The sequence below is a fragment of the Galeopterus variegatus genome, unplaced genomic scaffold, assembly GCF_000696425.1.
Source record: "Galeopterus variegatus unplaced genomic scaffold, G_variegatus-3.0.2 Scaffold486, whole genome shotgun sequence".
NCBI classification, from domain to species: domain Eukaryota; kingdom Metazoa; phylum Chordata; class Mammalia; order Dermoptera; family Cynocephalidae; genus Galeopterus; species Galeopterus variegatus.
Genome location: NW_007726597.1, coordinates 761264 through 777377, shown reverse-complemented (window position 1 = coordinate 777377; position 16114 = coordinate 761264). Strand labels below are relative to the sequence as shown.

General features: G+C 54.3%; 4 protein-coding genes across 5 annotated transcripts in view; 1 reads left to right on the top strand and 3 right to left on the bottom strand.

The window, feature by feature from the left end:
• The window catches only part of LOC103587771 (liprin-alpha-3), a 14470-nt gene extending 11226 nt beyond the window's left edge, over positions 1 to 3244 (bottom strand). For both annotated transcript variants that reach the window (XM_008569325.1, XM_008569326.1), the window contains exons 1-7: positions 3220 to 3244; positions 2691 to 2912; positions 1570 to 1716; positions 1346 to 1480; positions 868 to 951; positions 600 to 731; positions 91 to 153 (exon numbers count right to left, since the gene is read on the bottom strand). In XM_008569325.1, the coding sequence (XP_008567547.1) occupies positions 91 to 153; positions 600 to 731; positions 868 to 951; positions 1346 to 1480; positions 1570 to 1716; positions 2691 to 2783 (654 nt within the window). In that variant the 5' untranslated portion in view covers positions 2784 to 2912; positions 3220 to 3244. The remainder of the gene's footprint in view (positions 1 to 90; positions 154 to 599; positions 732 to 867; positions 952 to 1345; positions 1481 to 1569; positions 1717 to 2690; positions 2913 to 3219) is intronic.
• LOC103587784 (liprin-alpha-3-like) lies at positions 3075 to 9277 on the bottom strand. The gene is made up of 5 exons (XM_008569340.1): positions 9189 to 9277; positions 8621 to 8768; positions 3634 to 3888; positions 3288 to 3389; positions 3075 to 3083 (listed from the first exon to the last, which is right to left on the bottom strand). Exons 1-5 carry the CDS (start codon positions 9275 to 9277, stop codon positions 3075 to 3077), a joined length of 603 nt encoding a protein of 200 aa, XP_008567562.1.
• A 21-nt stretch (positions 9278 to 9298) lies between these two features.
• Positions 9299 to 9893, top strand: LOC103587783 (chromosome unknown open reading frame, human C19orf73). Its single transcript, XM_008569337.1, is given in 2 exon segments — positions 9299 to 9583; positions 9585 to 9893. Coding segments are annotated over 2 exon segments (594 nt in total).
• On the bottom strand, positions 9871 to 13571 carry LIN7B (lin-7 homolog B (C. elegans)). Its single transcript, XM_008569336.1, has 6 exons — positions 13287 to 13571; positions 12735 to 13163; positions 12399 to 12470; positions 11524 to 11733; positions 10235 to 10398; positions 9871 to 9973 (listed from the first exon to the last, which is right to left on the bottom strand). The coding sequence occupies exons 1-6, from the start codon at positions 13569 to 13571 to the stop codon at positions 9952 to 9954; spliced, it is 1182 nt and encodes a 393-aa protein (XP_008567558.1). The 3' UTR covers positions 9871 to 9951.
• Between the last annotated feature and the right edge of the window lie 2543 nt (positions 13572 to 16114).

Below are 16114 nucleotides of genomic sequence, written 5' to 3'. Positions count from 1 at the left end.
CCCCGAGAAACAGCCCTTTCAGCCTTGCTGATTCCAGCCTCAGCAATCTCTGCTCCACTTCCCTCCTCCTATCCCTCCAGGCCCCCTGACCTTGTTAAGCAGCAACTCATCCTGAAGTTTCTTCATGTTGGCGATCTCCTCGCTGAGTGAGTTCTGTGGGGACAAGTGTGAAGTGAGGGAGTGGGCCTAAAAGGGACTTTCTCTAGGAGCTGCAAGCAGCCGGCAGCAAACAGAGACAGGCCTGAGGGGACCCAGGAGGAATGGGGTGGGCACAAATAGAGTTGCAAGGGAGTGGGGGTAACGGGGCCAAAGATGCATCTAAAGAAAGAAATCCAGAGGATTCAGGGTTTGAGGGTCCATAGGGTTGGTGGTTTTGGGAAATGCCAAGGATTCAGGGTACAGATGCCCCCAGAATTCAGCTCTTGGCTGTTTAGACCAGGTGAAAAAGTGGTCTTAGCAATACGGCACAGAAGTCTATTGAATTCGTCATGCCCAGACTTAGGGAGATAACAGATCTGGGGGAAAGTTCTGGAGCCTCAGGATTCCAGCAAGAGGTAGTGCAGGATTTCTGGTTTTCGCAGTCCTAAGTACGGGTGCACCTTCTCCTCCAGCGCCCCCATTCGCTCCTTGAGGTGAAGCTGTAACCGCTCGTTGGACTCGCTCAGTAGCTTGTCCACTGTCTCGGACAGTCGCTTATTGTGGTCATCATTCATCTTCTCCCGCTGCCGTGCCTGCCCAAAGGAGAGCAGGGCAGGGGTGCTCAAGCCCATGTGGCGCAAAACACGGCCCCTGCTCCAAGCCCGCCCCGCCTCGCCCCTTCAATATCAGCGGCACTCCCAGCCTCTTTGCAGTCTTCGGCCTCCTCACCCGCTGCAGCTCCTGGTTCTTCTCCTCCAACTGGGCCTCCAGCTGCCGAAGCCGCTCCTCAAAGTTCCCATGACGCTCTTCAGCCTAGCGGATGGAACCCATGGCATCGGACTGTACCCCGCCAGAAAACAGTCAGGGTCCAGGCCCCGCCGCCTTCAAAGATGGGTGCCAGGCCCCACCCTCAGAACTCCTCCCCTGCACCTGTGATTCAGGCCCTGTCCCGGTGTCTAGTTTACTTTCTCAAGACCTTTTCTACCCCTTTCAGTCCAAACTAGAGAACACCAACCTCTCCCCAAACTCCAGGCCCTGCCCCATAGCAAGCCCCGCCCTTTCCCCCAGAATCCTGGCTGCAGGTCTTGCTCCAACCCCTCCAGACTCAAGGCCCAGTTCCTGTCCCCAGTAGACTGAAGGTACCCCTCCTCTAGGCCCCAGCCCCCAAACGCACCCACCCATACCCCCGACCCGAGGCCCCCCTCACCTTGCTGAGCGCCGCCACGCGCTGGGCCAGCTGCGCCTCTATCTCGGGCAAGGTCTCTGCCTTCTGCAGCGTCTGCTGCAGCTTCTGCTTGGCGTCGTCCAGCCACTCGGCCAGTTGACGGCTCTTCTCTTCACTCTGGGGGAGGGCAAGGCAGGGGAGAAGAGGAGTTAGGTCGCGCGGGCCACAGCCCTAGCCGCATCGCCCTTTCCCAGGTGCATCCCCACCTGCCGGTACAGCGACTCCTTGCTGGCCAACTCATTCTCCAGCTTGTCGTTGGCGTCGTGCAGAGACGTGGCCTCGCGCTGGGCGCTCAGGTAGCGCTTCTCCAGCGTTGTGATCCGCTCCTCCATATCCTCCCGCTGCGCCAGGGCCTGCGGAAGTGGCAAAGGGCCATGTTAACTACAGCTCCCAGAAGCCCCTGTGGTAGCCTCGGCTTAGAACCCCAGATGAGGCACCCCAGGGTATCCTGGGAAATGAAGTCCCCTGCCACCTGGGCATCAGAATGGTGGTACACCTGCCAAGAGCTCCCGGGACTAGCCCACCTTAAGTCCCCTGCTACCTGAAAGTTAAAATGGTGGTGCTACACCTCCCATGAACTTCTAGGGCAGTATTGGCTTAGATCCTCCCCATACAGATGACCTAAGACCCATGGGATGGGAAGGCTCCACTCCAGCCACTCTCCTCAAAAACTCCAGGCCTTAGGTTTCTCAGCAACTTCCGGCACAGCACAGGCTTAGAATCACAGAGCAAGTGCCCTAGGGTCTCATAACCCTAACCTCCCAAGAGCCACCAAGGTAGCACAGGCTTAGAAGAGGTGCTCCAGGGTTTCATGGGAGATGGACTTCCGGCCATGAGCTGTGTGCTGGGACCACACTTTCCAGCAGCTCCCGCAGCCATCCAGGCTTAAAATCCAAGATGAAGGCCCTAGTGGATGATGAGAAATAAAGTACTCGCTCTCCTTTCTCATCCACTGCCTTCAAGAATCCAGGCCCTACATTTCCCAGAAGCTCCCTAGGGCAGGGGGATTAGGATCAAAGGCCCTAAGCCAGGAAGGGGTGATATACCAATGAAAGATTCAATTTAGAGACACAAGAGAATGTCCCGATGGGAACGTAATAACTAGAACCACTTACTGAGCAACTACTATGTGCCACTTCTAAGCTATCCCTCTGATACGGGCCATACATTCCATTTGAGGAAACAAATTCAGAGAGGGGGAATCCACACAGCTCGTGGATTGAATCCAGGTTCCAACTTTCAGGAGCTCTGTGACTCTGTGATTCTGAGCAGAGGGTTACGGGGAGGGAAGAGACAGAGGGCAGCCCACCAAGGGCTCCAGCCTCACCTCCTTGAGGTCGCGCTGCAGCTTGGAGTTAGCTTCCTCGGCCTTACCCAGCTCGCGGTGAGCGGTGCCCAGCTCCTCCTCCAGCTGGCTCATCTGACGGCACAGCACCGCCAGGCGCTCCCGCAGCTGGCACACCTCTGCACGTTGCCTCTCCAGGGCCTCCTCCAGCTCCGTTGTACGCCGGTTTGAATCCCCACCAGGACCCAGGCCATTGGCAAGGGTCTGGAGAGAGGGAGGAAGTGACACAACCGAGGGTGAGGAGCACAGTCTCATAGAGGGAATGCAAGGAGAAAGTTGATCAGCTGAGGTGGTGGTGGGGATCAAATATAGATAGGGATCGTGCAGGTCACAGTCCACAGGGGTCAGCGAGCTAACAGAAGTTAGCTAGGTGACCTGAATCAGAGGTCAAAGGCCAGTAAGGGGCTAACGGGTTCAGATGTCCTAGGGTCAGTGAGGATCATACCAAACAATACGATCATTACAAAGGGGGCTCAGTGGAGGTCACAGTGAAGGGACTTCCACCTCTCACCTGCCCGTCCCCATCCTTGCCCAGCTCTTCCAGCCCGCCCCCTGAGGCCCCGCCCCAGCGCCCCTCACCCGCGTGTTGTTCCGCTCCGCCTTCAGCTCTGCAATCTCTTCTTCCCTCTCCAGCAGCTGCTCCCGACATAAGTTCAGCTCCTTCGTCAGAGCCGCAAACTCCTGTTCAGGCGCGTGCAGGATCGGGACAGTCAGGTCACTTATTTCCTTATCTCCCTCATTCCACGGGATTGAGAGTTTGAAGGCTCCGCCCCTCCCGCTAAGCCCCGCCCCTTGTTCCCCTCAAGCCACGCCCACCGACGACACGCCTCCCCCTCCCCGCGCCAGGTCCCGCCTCTTCCGGACCGCCCTCTCCACCCCAGCCCCGCCTCCCGCAGGCCCCGCCCCCCGCGGGCCCCGCCCAGACCTGGGGCAGAGCGATGCTGAGCTGGCGCTGCAGCGAGTCCTTCTCGTGGCCGAGTTCGCGCAGCCGCAGCTGCGCCGTCGCCAGCCCGTCCTGCGCCTCGCGCAGCGTCTCTAGCAGGCGCTCGCGCTCCGTGAGCATCGTGACCATGAGGCGCTCCAGCTCGCCGCCCGCCTCGTCCGGGCCCAGCGCCGAGCCCCGCCGGCCATCCTCGCTGATGGTGGGCATCACCTCGCACATCATGGCGGCGGTGCTGGCCTGTGGGGGTGGGGAGGAGGCAGGGAACAGAGACCGCTTCGTCAAGGCATAGGCGATAAACTGAGGCACGGCCGCTCGTATACAACGAGTGGGAAACTAAGGTGGGACAATCAAGGCACTGGACAGAAGAAACTGAGGACCAGTCTGATCATGACACAGAAACTGAGGCACTACCACCTGGGCATTCCACGGGGAAACAGTGTTGGCCACTAGGGGCTGCCAGGGAAAACTGAGGCCTGGATAGGCCTTCTAATCATGGCACAAGATAAACTGAAACCCATTGCTCTCAGGAAAATAGCCCTAGCTACCTAGGTGAGAGCATTTGGCGAAACTGAGGTCAGACTCCAACAGGCACTGGCAGCAAATCTAGGCCTGGCCCACTCAGGAACCGAAGCTGGGTGACCCAGGCACTGCTTGTTCGAATTTGGAAAAAAATCAGTCTCTACCTATTCCGGCTCTGCAGAGAATCCCCCTCAACCCACTACATGGTTAGGAAACTGAGGCCCAAACCAGAACCATGCCTTCAAGAGGCCACAGGGCAAGGGACACAGGATTAGGTCACTAGGACATGGTTACCTGTATAATGTCACAGGGATAGTCCTCACCTACTATCCAGCCCAATTCCTGCCTCCCTCAATTTCCCAGATATTGACCCCCGGCACCAGACAAACCCAAAGACCCACTCCACTTGGAAGAGAAAAAAAAAAAAAAAAAGTATGGCCGAGGGGTTGTGCTAGTCATCACCCTCTTCAGGTTCCAGGAGTCCAAGAACAAGTTCCTTCTTCCCTCAGGTCACAGGAGTCTAGGCCCCCTAGTTCCTTTCTTTCCCCAGTCCCAGGAGTCTGAGCCTCCAGCCCCCGCCTCCCAGTCACAGCAGAGACCACACCTTCCCTCTCCCCCCAGGAGACAAGAGTATGGGCTCTCAGCCTCCTCCGGTAGGCCTGGAAATCCTAGCCTTCAGACCCTAGGAGTCCGAGTGCACAGCTCCTGGGTCCGGGAGGAGGAAGGGGCGGGGTTTCTGGGGCTGGGAGGCGGGACTTGGGCCACTGGAGCCGGGGGCGAGGTGAGGACGAAGCTAGGGCACCTGAACCGCTCTGTCTGCTCACATCAGGTCTGACGGGTCCGGCTGGCCCTGCCGAAAGCGGGAGGGACTTTCACTCTGTTCTTTCCTTCTCCCCCTGCGGGCAGCAGCATAACCGGTTCTGAGAGTGGATAATTCCCAGCCCTGCCCAATATGAGGACTGTGTCCAAACCCTGGGACCAGGGTCTTGGACTCAACTTTGAGAAGAGGAAGAGCTGAGGGCACTGGGACCTGGGAGAGGAGGCACCTGGGTGCCTGTACCCTTGGGTCTTTGAAGTGGTGCATCTGAGAATCTAGACACCTGAATCCCAGCACTCAGGACCAGATTCAGGAAAATGTTTATAAAAGGGCAGGCCAGGGGCCAGCCTGTGGCTCACTCAGGAGAGTGCGGTGCTGATAACACCAAGGCCATGGGTTCAGATCCCATATAGGGATGGCCGGTTTGCTCACTGGGTGAGCGTGGTGCTGACAACACCAAGTCAAGGGTTAAGATCCCCTTACCGGTCATCTTTAAAAAAAAAAAAAAAAGGGCAGGCCAACCTTAGGCTAAAAATCAACATGATATCTAAAACCCACAAACTACTCAGAAGATGCAACACAGGATGTTTTAGGGAGGCTGCTCTAGAACCTCAAATTCACTGAGAAGGAAGCAAAACATAGCAAGACTGGGTGTAGAATCTAGAAAGCCACTGGCATGAATACAAAGCACAAACTGCAGAAAGGACATATGCTTCCACATTTACAATGTGCTTGAGTAAAATCTGCACACAAGGCTAAGTAGATGGGCATACTCTAGAACCAAGGTCTGGAACCTACAACCTAGAGCCAGACAATAATTTGAAGAGTGTCTGGGTAACTCCAGAACCCCAACACAGAGGGGAGCATAATGATACCTAAGAACATATGTAATACAGTACATAAAAAACCTAGTTGGGAGATATGATCTAGAACTCAGAACTTACTAGAGATGAACGTACACCACAGAATATAGCAGGGGTCACATTCTTGGTTTTATTATGTGTTTAGATAATGTTAGAACTTAGAGGGCAATAGATGTGCTCTAGAATTCAGAACATGCCCTGGGGGCAAAGAAAACCCTAGATAGTAACAAAGAGTTTGCCTGGAACTTAGAAGTGCTAGGGAGAAATGAAAAAGCATGCATGCTGGGGGCCGGCCTGTGGCTCACTCGGGAGAGTGCGGTGCTGATAGCACCAAGGCCACGGGTTCGGATCCCATATAGGGATGGCCGGTTCGCTCACTGGCTGAGCGTGGTGCTGACAACACCAAGTCAAGGGTTAAGATCCCCTTACTGGTCATCTTTAGAAAAAAAAAAAAAAAGCATGCATGCTGAGAACCAAGAATTTCCTGGAATAAAGACTGAGCTGGCAAAGGCAGGGGGTTATTCAGGAAATGAGAACATTTCTAGGCTGAAGACCTTCCAGAAGAAGAGAGAGCCTAGAACATGCTTAGAATGCCAAAGTGTCTGATAGAGGAGAAAGCTCACATCCACCAAGAGACAAGTTCTAAACTAAGGGTGCCCTAGGGAAAAGATGGACAGAGAAGGCAGGAATGGATGGGTCTAGAACCTAGAACCTGAGGAAGGAAAATGTAATGTGAAACACTTAATTGGGAATCTTTTTGATTTAAACCTGTGAAATTAGGTGGAACCTAAAGCAGGGAAGTGTATTCTAGAATTGATAGCCCAAATTGGAGAAAGGCTAGAGCACATAATTGGAACACACATAGCCTCTGGGAAGAGAATGAAATCTAGAACAATTCCAAGGATGTGGCTGGAACCTAGAATACACCTAAAATGAAAATTTAGCAAAGAATAAGCAAGTACTGCTTGCTAGAAAATTGGGACATGTCTGAGGAGAGGTGAGATCAGAATTTGGCTTGGGGGCATTATCTAGATACTTGAAAAGACAAATGGGAGAAGACATGCTTAGAATTTAGCATCTGGCCGAGAACTTAGATCATGCCTTGAGTGAAGATGGAACACAGACATCAGCAGGGAGTCTTCTAGTATTTAGAAGGAATCATGAAACAATGCAAGGGCACATATGTAAGTAGAAATGTGGAAGACAGCACGTAAGTTCTAGATCACCTAATGAACCTAGGCCACAAGATACATCTGGAGGAAGGGATGCATATTTGGCTCATCAACCTGAGAGAGTATACTTGGAGAATGGGACATCAGGATATGGGCCTCAGGAGGCAATGGAGTGCTAGAAACATCTCAAGAAGCTGGGTCTTAGGGGGAGAGAGTAGAGTCCCCAAACCAGCACCTGAGATGATATGGGGATGAAGGCCACAGAAGATGTGGAGTTAATGGGGGAGTCATGAGGTCATGAAGACCTGGGTCCCTAAAAGTGAGAGCTGAGGAGCTAGATACCTGGGGGGTGGTGGGGGGTGGTGGTGAGGGGCAAAGCTGGGACTCCTGAATCCTTGTAGAGGTAAAGGACAGGAGGTTAGAAACTTAGAGCCTGAGTCCTTTTTGGGAGGGAGGACTGGTGCAGACAGCCTCAGTAAAGGCTGGTGGGCAGTATAGAAGCTGCGGTCTGAAGGCCTGGGTTCCTGAGGGGATGCAGGACTGGGGACAAGATATCTAGGTCTTCAAGAGGGAGGGTGGACAGAAGCCAAAGAATTGCATTGAAAGGAAGAGAGTCATGGCGCCTGAGATCCTAAGGGAGCAGATGCTGGGATGCCAGGAGACTGAGCATATTTGTCTGAGGGGTGCTGGGACTGTCGAACTGTGTTCTAAAGGGGACAAAGACTGGGAAACTGGATTCCTAGGTCCTGATGGAACGAAGGCTATCGGATGGTCCAGCAGACGGAGTGAGCCTTGACAGGCTTCCAGAACAGGGTGGGGGCTGGATGCCTGGTGCCAAGGTCCGTAAGGTGGATAGGGTGGGAACACTCAGAAACCCTTACTCCTCAGGAAGCAGCTGGAGTCCCAGAAACCTGGGCTGCTGAGGACGGGGCCAAGAGCCTGATCAGCGGAACCCTGAAGCCCTAGGCGCCCAGGTTGGGGTGGGTACGGTTATCCCCGGGTCCAAGGCGCGGCGGGGGGGATTCCTGCGCCGCCCGCACCCCCTCCCTGGCGGCGGCAGCATGAGGTGGGGGAGGCGAGGCTGCTGAGTACGCTGACCATGGACAGCTCCAGAGCGGGCCTGTGTCCAGGGCGGCCGCCGAGCCGGCCTGGACAGAGAGACGCAGCCGGTTGTTCAAGCCGGGGGCTGGCGACGGGCAGAACGGGCAGACGGGGTGCCGAATGGGGGACGATGCGGACGCGACGGGGGGCGGCCGGCTGGAGCTGGGGGAGTCTGACACAGCTGCGGCGGGTGTCTGGAGCTCCCGGAACTGGACCGAGGAGGGGGATCAAGGTTCAGAGGGGGTCCCCGGGGCTGAACTGGGGAATCCAGGCTCCTGGGCCCTGGCCGCAGTACGCCTGGGATTCTAATGCTCGGCTGGGGACTCTGGGCGCCGGGAGGGGCACGCCTGAGTCTCTGAGGTTAGGCTGTGAAATCTGGGCTCTGGGATTCCCGGCGATGAGGAAGGAAACCCAGGATCTCGGGGAGGCGGGAGAGGCTCGCTGAGGGGTCCCCGGGGTGGTCGCTGCAAGGCGGGCCAGGCCGGGCTTTTACCTACCTGGTCCGCGGCGGCTGCGGGCGGAGCCGGCCTGCAGGAGGGACGTGGGGTAGAGTGGGGGGGCCGGGCGGGGCCCCTGGCGGCGGCCGGGGCCCGGATCTGTAGCTCTGGAGCCCGGTCTCTGCCGCTCGCTCGGGCTCCGCGTCTCCTGCTCGGGCTTGGGCGCTGGGGACCACCCTCCCCCTCACAGTCTCACAGCCTTCTACCCCCTAAAATAGCCCCCTGCCCGTCAGCCTCCCCCCACGAGGCCGCAGCCGCCAGATCCAGGGGTGCTCGCCAGCGCCCCCCAAATCCCACCTTACCCCCCCCAAATCCTTCCTCCCTCCCCCTCCCCCCACAGCTCCTGGGCGGTCGTGGCCCCTTTAAAAGGAGACTGACGGACGGCCCAGAATGGCCAATGGGAGGGGGAGTCGGCGCCGGCCGGCGACTAGACCCCGCCCCCGCATGGGCTGGGAGGGGTAGCGCGGGCGGAGAGCGAGAGGCGGGGCTCCAGGGGAGACGGCCAATAGGCGCGCAGCGTGCCGCAGCCGGGACGGGGGGTGAAGCCAGGCAAGGGGGATGATGTCACCTGGAGCTAGTAGCGAGCGGCGTGGAACGCGAGTCGCGACCCCGGATCCCGTCGGTGGCGCGCGGTAGCCCTCGCGCTGCACGGGACATAAAGTCTGGGCAGGCAGCGGGATGGTGCTAAAGGTTGGATTTTAAGGAGGAACTGGCGCCCGGAAAGTCGTGCTCCGATTGGAAGGTGGGGCGAGTGCCCGGTGGACAAGTGCACCTTATTCTGCACCCCGGTGCCAGCCTCGGGAACTGCACGCGGTACCCCCACCCCCAACTCCCACGCAGATTACAGTGTGGCGTGCCGGGCTCCCCCGGCGGACGAGACTAGTGGTTCACTCCGTCCCGCCCACGCAGAGGCTGCTCACTGGCTCCCACAGCGTTTCAGGACTCTTTGGTCAGACCCCTAAAGAGGAAGGAGCTTGGCCTTCGCCCTCAGACTTTCTTAAGGGTAGGGAGCGTTGTCTTCGGTTCTGCCCCCTCGCACTCAGCCCCAGACTGGCTCTCAGCCTCCACCCTCGGACTTGTGCCTAGGAACAAATCCGAGGTTCTTGCCTTCAGACCTGGGGAGAGGGTTAGACCTCCACTCTCAGGCTCTGAAAAGGGCTTCTTCAGGGCTTGCTCTCTATCTGAGCTCCTCTCACTCCTCCACACCTCAAGACGCTCCAGGATGCAGAACAGACACACAGACACTCCACGAGGATCAAAGATCTTTAAATAAGGAGCCAGTGACAATAAATACTGTACAAGGGAGAGAGTTAGGGTCCAGAACTGTGGTTTCAGCCTCGAGACTCCAAGGACCTGCAAGAGGGGTGAAGAGAGGGGACACAGGCTCAGGGGAGGGGCCCTGGGGGACATGAGAGAGCCAGGACTGGGGTTCCAGAGACAAGGGCCCAGGGAAGTGGGTTGAGGGATTTCAGACAGAGTAGGTTCCAGATCTTGGGATGGAAGGGAGCTGGGGGGTCCCCAGAGGATTTGGCCAGAATGGCCTGGGTGAGAGCCTGGGTCAAGGGTCAGGATCCCAGAGGAAAGGGGTCAGGGTGTGGTGACCAAGGGGCTCACGAGTAGCTCTGGTGCTGCTGGCGCCGGCGGGCAGAGCGCATCTTCTCGAATCGGGCCTCCATCTCCTCCAGCACTCGAGGCGTGTAACGCACTACCAGCTTCACCGAGCCCTGGGCCGCCTTCAGCAGTTCCACCGCCTTCTCATGCTGCTCACCCTCCACGCTCTGTGGGGCCCAACACAGACAGGTGGGCCTGAGACCAGTTGCCTTGCCTAGCCCCCACCCAGGAAATGGGACCAACTGCTGGTGAGCCTGATGCCAGCCCAGGGATGCCAAGGCCTCATGACCTCCTCATGGGAGAGTCATTAGCTCTCAGCTCAGTGTCCTCCTCCAAAGCCTTCCAGATTCCCCATGTCCCCTTCATCACTGAGCCCGACATCCAGGCCCATCTTTGTTGCCTCCCTCCTCACAGCCCACTAAGACCCTCCTGCCTTAATTCCCTCTTCTTTGTTCCCACAGCCCTCGCCCCAGCTCAGGCCTTGCTGTTTCCCCTCTGGATTCTCACTCCAACCTCCTCCCTGGCCTTCTGTCATTCAGTCTCCGCTCAGTTCATTCAGAGTCCTAAAGGGGTCTTTCTACACCTGTGAGCTGAGCTCACAGCCCAGCCCTCTTGGGACAAAGTCCCAGCCTCTCACGCTGGCACTCAGGCTCTGCGTGGCTGGCCCCAACCACCAATCCAGTTGTTTCCATCTACTCTAACCGCAGTGATTTTTTTTTTTTTTTTCTTGTGCAGGGACCATGCTAATCTTCTCTGTATTGTTCCAATTTTTAGTATACGTGCTGCCGAAGGGAGCACCGCAGTGATGTTAATTACCTGCATGCCCCAGACCTCCTTCAGAACCAAGCCCTTTCTCTTCAGCTCAGAGGAGTATAGAGTCAGAACCCTCACCTACAACACCACCCTCAGCCAGGAACATCCTTCACTTGGTTTACCTGGAGAACTTCTACTCATCCTTGAACACCTAACTCAAACGTTCCTTCCTCTGCAAAAACTTCCCACATCTACACTGGCCTGGTGCCACATCTGGGCTCTCAAAATACTTTGCATTTCCTCATTGTTGCGTTTCTGGATTAGTACTATTTCAGTCAGGGTCTATCTCCCTCACCAGAAAGGGCGTCCTTGAGTGTAGGAGCTGAGGCCAATTTCTCTTGGTGTCTGCAGCATTGCTCAGCACAGGGCTGGCCACAGAGGCAGTGCTCAGTCAGTATGTGTTGAATGAACTCCAAAAGCAGGGACTATGCCACTTTGGACAGCCTGTGCCCCCAGCGCTGCCTCAGTCCTCCACTCACCACACCGTTCACTGACAGCAGTTGGTCCCCACGCTTGAGGCCTCCATGGCGGTCAGCCACGCCGCCGGGGATGACTCGGGAGATGTAGATGGGTGAGTTCTGCTCCTTGCCGCCCATGATGTTGAAGCCCAGGCCCTCATCTGTCTTAGGCAGCTCCACTACCCTGGGATGTGCATGGCCCTCGCTGGCTGTGAAGGCAGCCACTGTGGCCTAGGACAGAGAAAGCACCCAGAGATGAGGGCCGCACCATGGTGGGGGATCTGGGCCAGGGAGAGTGATTTAGGCCAGATCACTACCCCCAAGCATGTGACACCTCACCCAACACAAGATTACCCTGTAATGATTGTATGCCACAACCCAACACAAGATCCCCCCATAATGATTGTATGTCCCTTTTAGTTCACTTTGCATGCTCTAACGTGCTAAAAGAAAGTCTCCATTTGTTGTGGGTCTTGAATACCCAACACTTGCCAACCTTGCTTTTTAACAGAGGAAAATAAGGCCTGAAGGGAGCTGAGAGGCTCCAGGCCACAACACAAAGTAGCAGCTAAGTATAGTTTAATAAGATTTCAGTGTTTAATGACATTTCATTGTTTTTGTTGTATAGATGTTTAAGGTTATCTTCTAGGCAGACATGCGATACTGGTTTCCAGTTGTAGTTGCAAAGGACGCCTTTATATGACGTGTTTAAATTTAAAGTGTGCGATTATTTGAAGGAAATTATAAATAAGTAATAGTAAGTATGGCACACAGACTTGGCCAAAATCATGAAGGAGGAAACAGGAATGACAGGCATTAAGAAGGCAGACCACGCAGTTAAGAACTAGACCATGCAGTTCGGGGGATACCAATAGCAGTGGGGTGGGGGCACCTACCTTGGCTGTGGCGTGGGCCCGAATCTCAGCACTACCGGTGATATCCAGCGTGTCATAGAGCTGCTCATACACCTGGGTGAGGACGCAGCAGTGTCAGGAAGCTGCCGGCCCCCTCCCTCCCTTAAACATAGGAGTCCAGACTCCCGGACCCCCTCTCCCTACCCACCCAAGGATCCGCCCCCACGCAGCTGGAGCCTGAGGAAACAACTCCCAAAGAACCCTGAAGCTGAAACGCTGGCATCCCAAGGCATAGTCCCTGGGTTTCTGGGCTCTGGGCGACCAGGAGGAGCAGGACGGCAGCCGCCAGCTCGTGCCCTGGCGCCGCACTGCTCTTACCTCTCGGATAGCGGAGCAGAAGCGGCTCTGCAGGACTCGCTGTAGGGCCTGCAGCTTCTGCGGGGGCAGCTCTCCGCTGCGTTGGAGCCGCTCCAGTAGCTCCACGGCCCGGGACACGTCTGCTGGGCGCGAGGGGGGTGGGGGTGGGGGTCGCAGAGACACACAGAGACCCAGAGATACGAAAATGCAAAGAACGACAGAGATGAGGCGAGAGACGGAGTAAGGGCGAGCGCAGCCAGAGCCCGGGAAGGACAGCCGAAGCTCAGCCGGACATTCCGCAGAGTCAAGGGTGGCAAGGGAGAGACTGCGGCCAGCCGGGCGCCCTGCGTCCCCACAATTGCCCCAACACAAGCACACAGAGGCAGGGGTGTGCTGCCGTCGCCCCGGCCCACCGGCCCACGGCACATCCACACCCCCACGTTCCTTCCTCTGCAAAAACTTCCCACATCTACACTGGCCTGGTGCCACATCTGGGCTCTCAAAATACTTTGCATTTCCTCATTGTTGCGTTTCTGGATTAGTACTATTTCAGTCAGGGTCTATCTCCCTCACCAGAAAGGGCGTCCTTGAGTGTAGGAGCTGAGGCCAATTTCTCTTGGTGTCGGGGCCGCGCGAGGCCACGCCCCGGGCGAAGGGCGCCGGCTGCGGAAGCGCGGCCTGGCTTGCGCTCAGGTCCCAGGCGCCGGACCCGCGACCGTGGCCTCCGCTCCGGCTGGTCCGTGGTTGGTGACCTCTCCTGTTGCAGCCTCGGTCTGCATCTCCTTCCACCTCATTCTGTTCTGTCCACCACACTTTATCCCCTCTCGTTCCTTTTTCCACGTTATTGAACAAACACATGGTAAACATCTTCTGGGCCCTCACTGCCCTACCGGAGGTTCCTGTCTGTGGGGGAGGGGGACAACCGACTGCGACTGTGTTGAGAGTTGAGAGTGGGAGGAGGTGATCTAGAAGATGAAAAAAATCCTCCAGGAAGGACACAAGAGGCGGCGCATGGGTCATCCTCACCACACAAAAAGAGCCCGTCTGTCTAGAGAGGAGAGTTAGGATTGGAGTAGTTTAGGATGAAGGTGAAAAGTTTGGCAGGATCGTATATGCATGGCTTTGTGTGTTGGCATACGCATGTTGAGGATTTTGGACTCCGTGTAAAACTCCTAACAGTAAAATGTGATATTCAAATTTGTACTTTAAGATCACTGTGGCCATCACGGAGACTGGATGGGGTAGGAGCAAGAGGGTAGTTAGGAGGCTATCCCAGCCATCCCCATGGTGGCTTGTACCAAGGCAGAGGCATGGAGGACAGGACAGATGTGGAAAGTGTCTAGACACCTCTTGGTGCTTTCGGAGGTGGTGAAGAAGGGAGTATTAATTGCTTTGGTGCCATTTGCTAAGATGGTCTATGCTGGAGGAAGGATACTGGATATTTTGAATTTGCTGAGCCCGTGCAGTTTCCAAGAAGAGAGGATATCTAGGTCTAGAGCTCAGAAGAGCCATGTGGCCTGCAGGCAGTTTTGAGAATCTGGGTATAGATGGTATATAAAACCATAAGTATGGACAAGAATGCCTGGGGCAAGAGAATAAAGAGGACCTAGGACTTGTCCCCGAAACTCCTACCATTTACAAGTCAGGAAGATGGCAAAGAATGACCAGAAAAGTAGGAGGAAACCCAAGTGGGTGAAACCACAAGAAGAGAGTGTTTTTAAAAAGAGGAAGTGGTTGGTGGTATCAGATGCTCTAGAGAAGCCGAGGAAATGTAGGACATACATACAATATCTTTGAGAAGTCTGTTGCCCCACCATCTTCTGGTTTAGTTGAGTGGGGATATGGGGTCCAGAAAAGGCTTGTTAAAAGTGGGATGACTACAGCACGTTTGTCTAGCACTCTCTCCTTTATAGTATTTCTCTCTTCTTCTTTACCAAAAAATAATGTACTTACAGGGTTAAAAACAAAATCAAAGTAATGCAGAAGGGTTACTAATGAAAAGCATCAACCCCTGTACCCCTCCTAACTCTGCCCACTTCAAGAGGCAACACCTTATAGATGTTTAGTCTGAGAGTAGCTCCTGTATCTAAATAATTTGCTATTTATCAACTTAGATGTAATATATTACATATTGATTTTCTGCTCTTAGCACCTTTCCCCTCTTCCCATATTTTTATGGTAGCAGCTTTTAGTTCTATCAATAAAGGATTCACATTATGTCTACCCGTATATTGTTTATACTGTAGAGCCCATGTAGTGTTCTGTGATTAGATTTCCTTTCTTGAACAGCTTCTTGCTTTTTTTGTACCTTTGTTTTGTTTCTTTTCCCACATTCTTTTTCAAAGTCTCCAACACAACAACTGTTTTATTTCTTTCAAAGTCTACAACACAATGATTTTATTGAATCTTCTTTTTATCCCAAAACTTCTTGGAAATTTCAGTTCTCTTACCTCAATCTTGACCAACTACTCTCTAGAAACGGCCATCATGGGACTTCTCTCCACTGCTCTCCTGAACTGGATCAACGTTTCTCCTTTCATTTTGGTGAACTATTTCCAGAGTTAACTTCCTAAAGATTGTGAGATGTCTCTTACATTCAAGAAAGTTTGTCCAAGTCTATTGCACCTCTAGTTTTTATAACAGGAAGACTCCAGGTTATCTAGTATCTAATGAACTACTAAATCCACATACTAAATTCTTTTTTTGGGGCAGCTGGCCAATAAGAACCCTCCACCTACTAAATTCTTAATTTATTGTGTTTTCCAGTCTAGAATTTCCATTTGACATTTTTTTTTCTTATAGATCTGTTAAAATGCCCCATCTTTTCCTTATTTTGTGAACATATAGTTATTTCAGTCTGATAATTCTATCTGAATCAGCACTTGGCCTATTTCTATTGTCTCTCTATCCCCTCTTGGTTTTCAGCAATATAAGTCCTCTTTCTAACATTGTGGCCTTCCTCCAATATTGTGACAATTTGGGTATCTCAAGCAGGACCATTACTGCACAGTGGGCCTTGAGCCCCACCCCTCTCTAGAAGTGCATGGCTGCTGAAATTTCTGCTCAGCTCTTCAGCCTCCCATTACTGCATTCTGATGTTTCCTGGAGGGTCTCGCCATGACAATGAGTGCTCAGTAGTAGCTAGCAAATGCCTCAGGAAGATTGTATATACATTTGGTAGTTCAATGCCCTCCTACCTAAAAATTTTGCCCTCAAGTCCCAGGTGCCTTGTGGAACCTCTGTGAACTGGGCCTAGTGGAAGACTTCCACTTTGATAGTCTATTCCCCTATGCTAAAATGCTAAATGTCAAAAACAAGGGTAAGAAAAAAAAAGGTGAAAAAAAGGGTAAAAGCACCTTGTGTGCTTTCCTTCTCTTAGGGACCATACCTCCTCTAGTCTG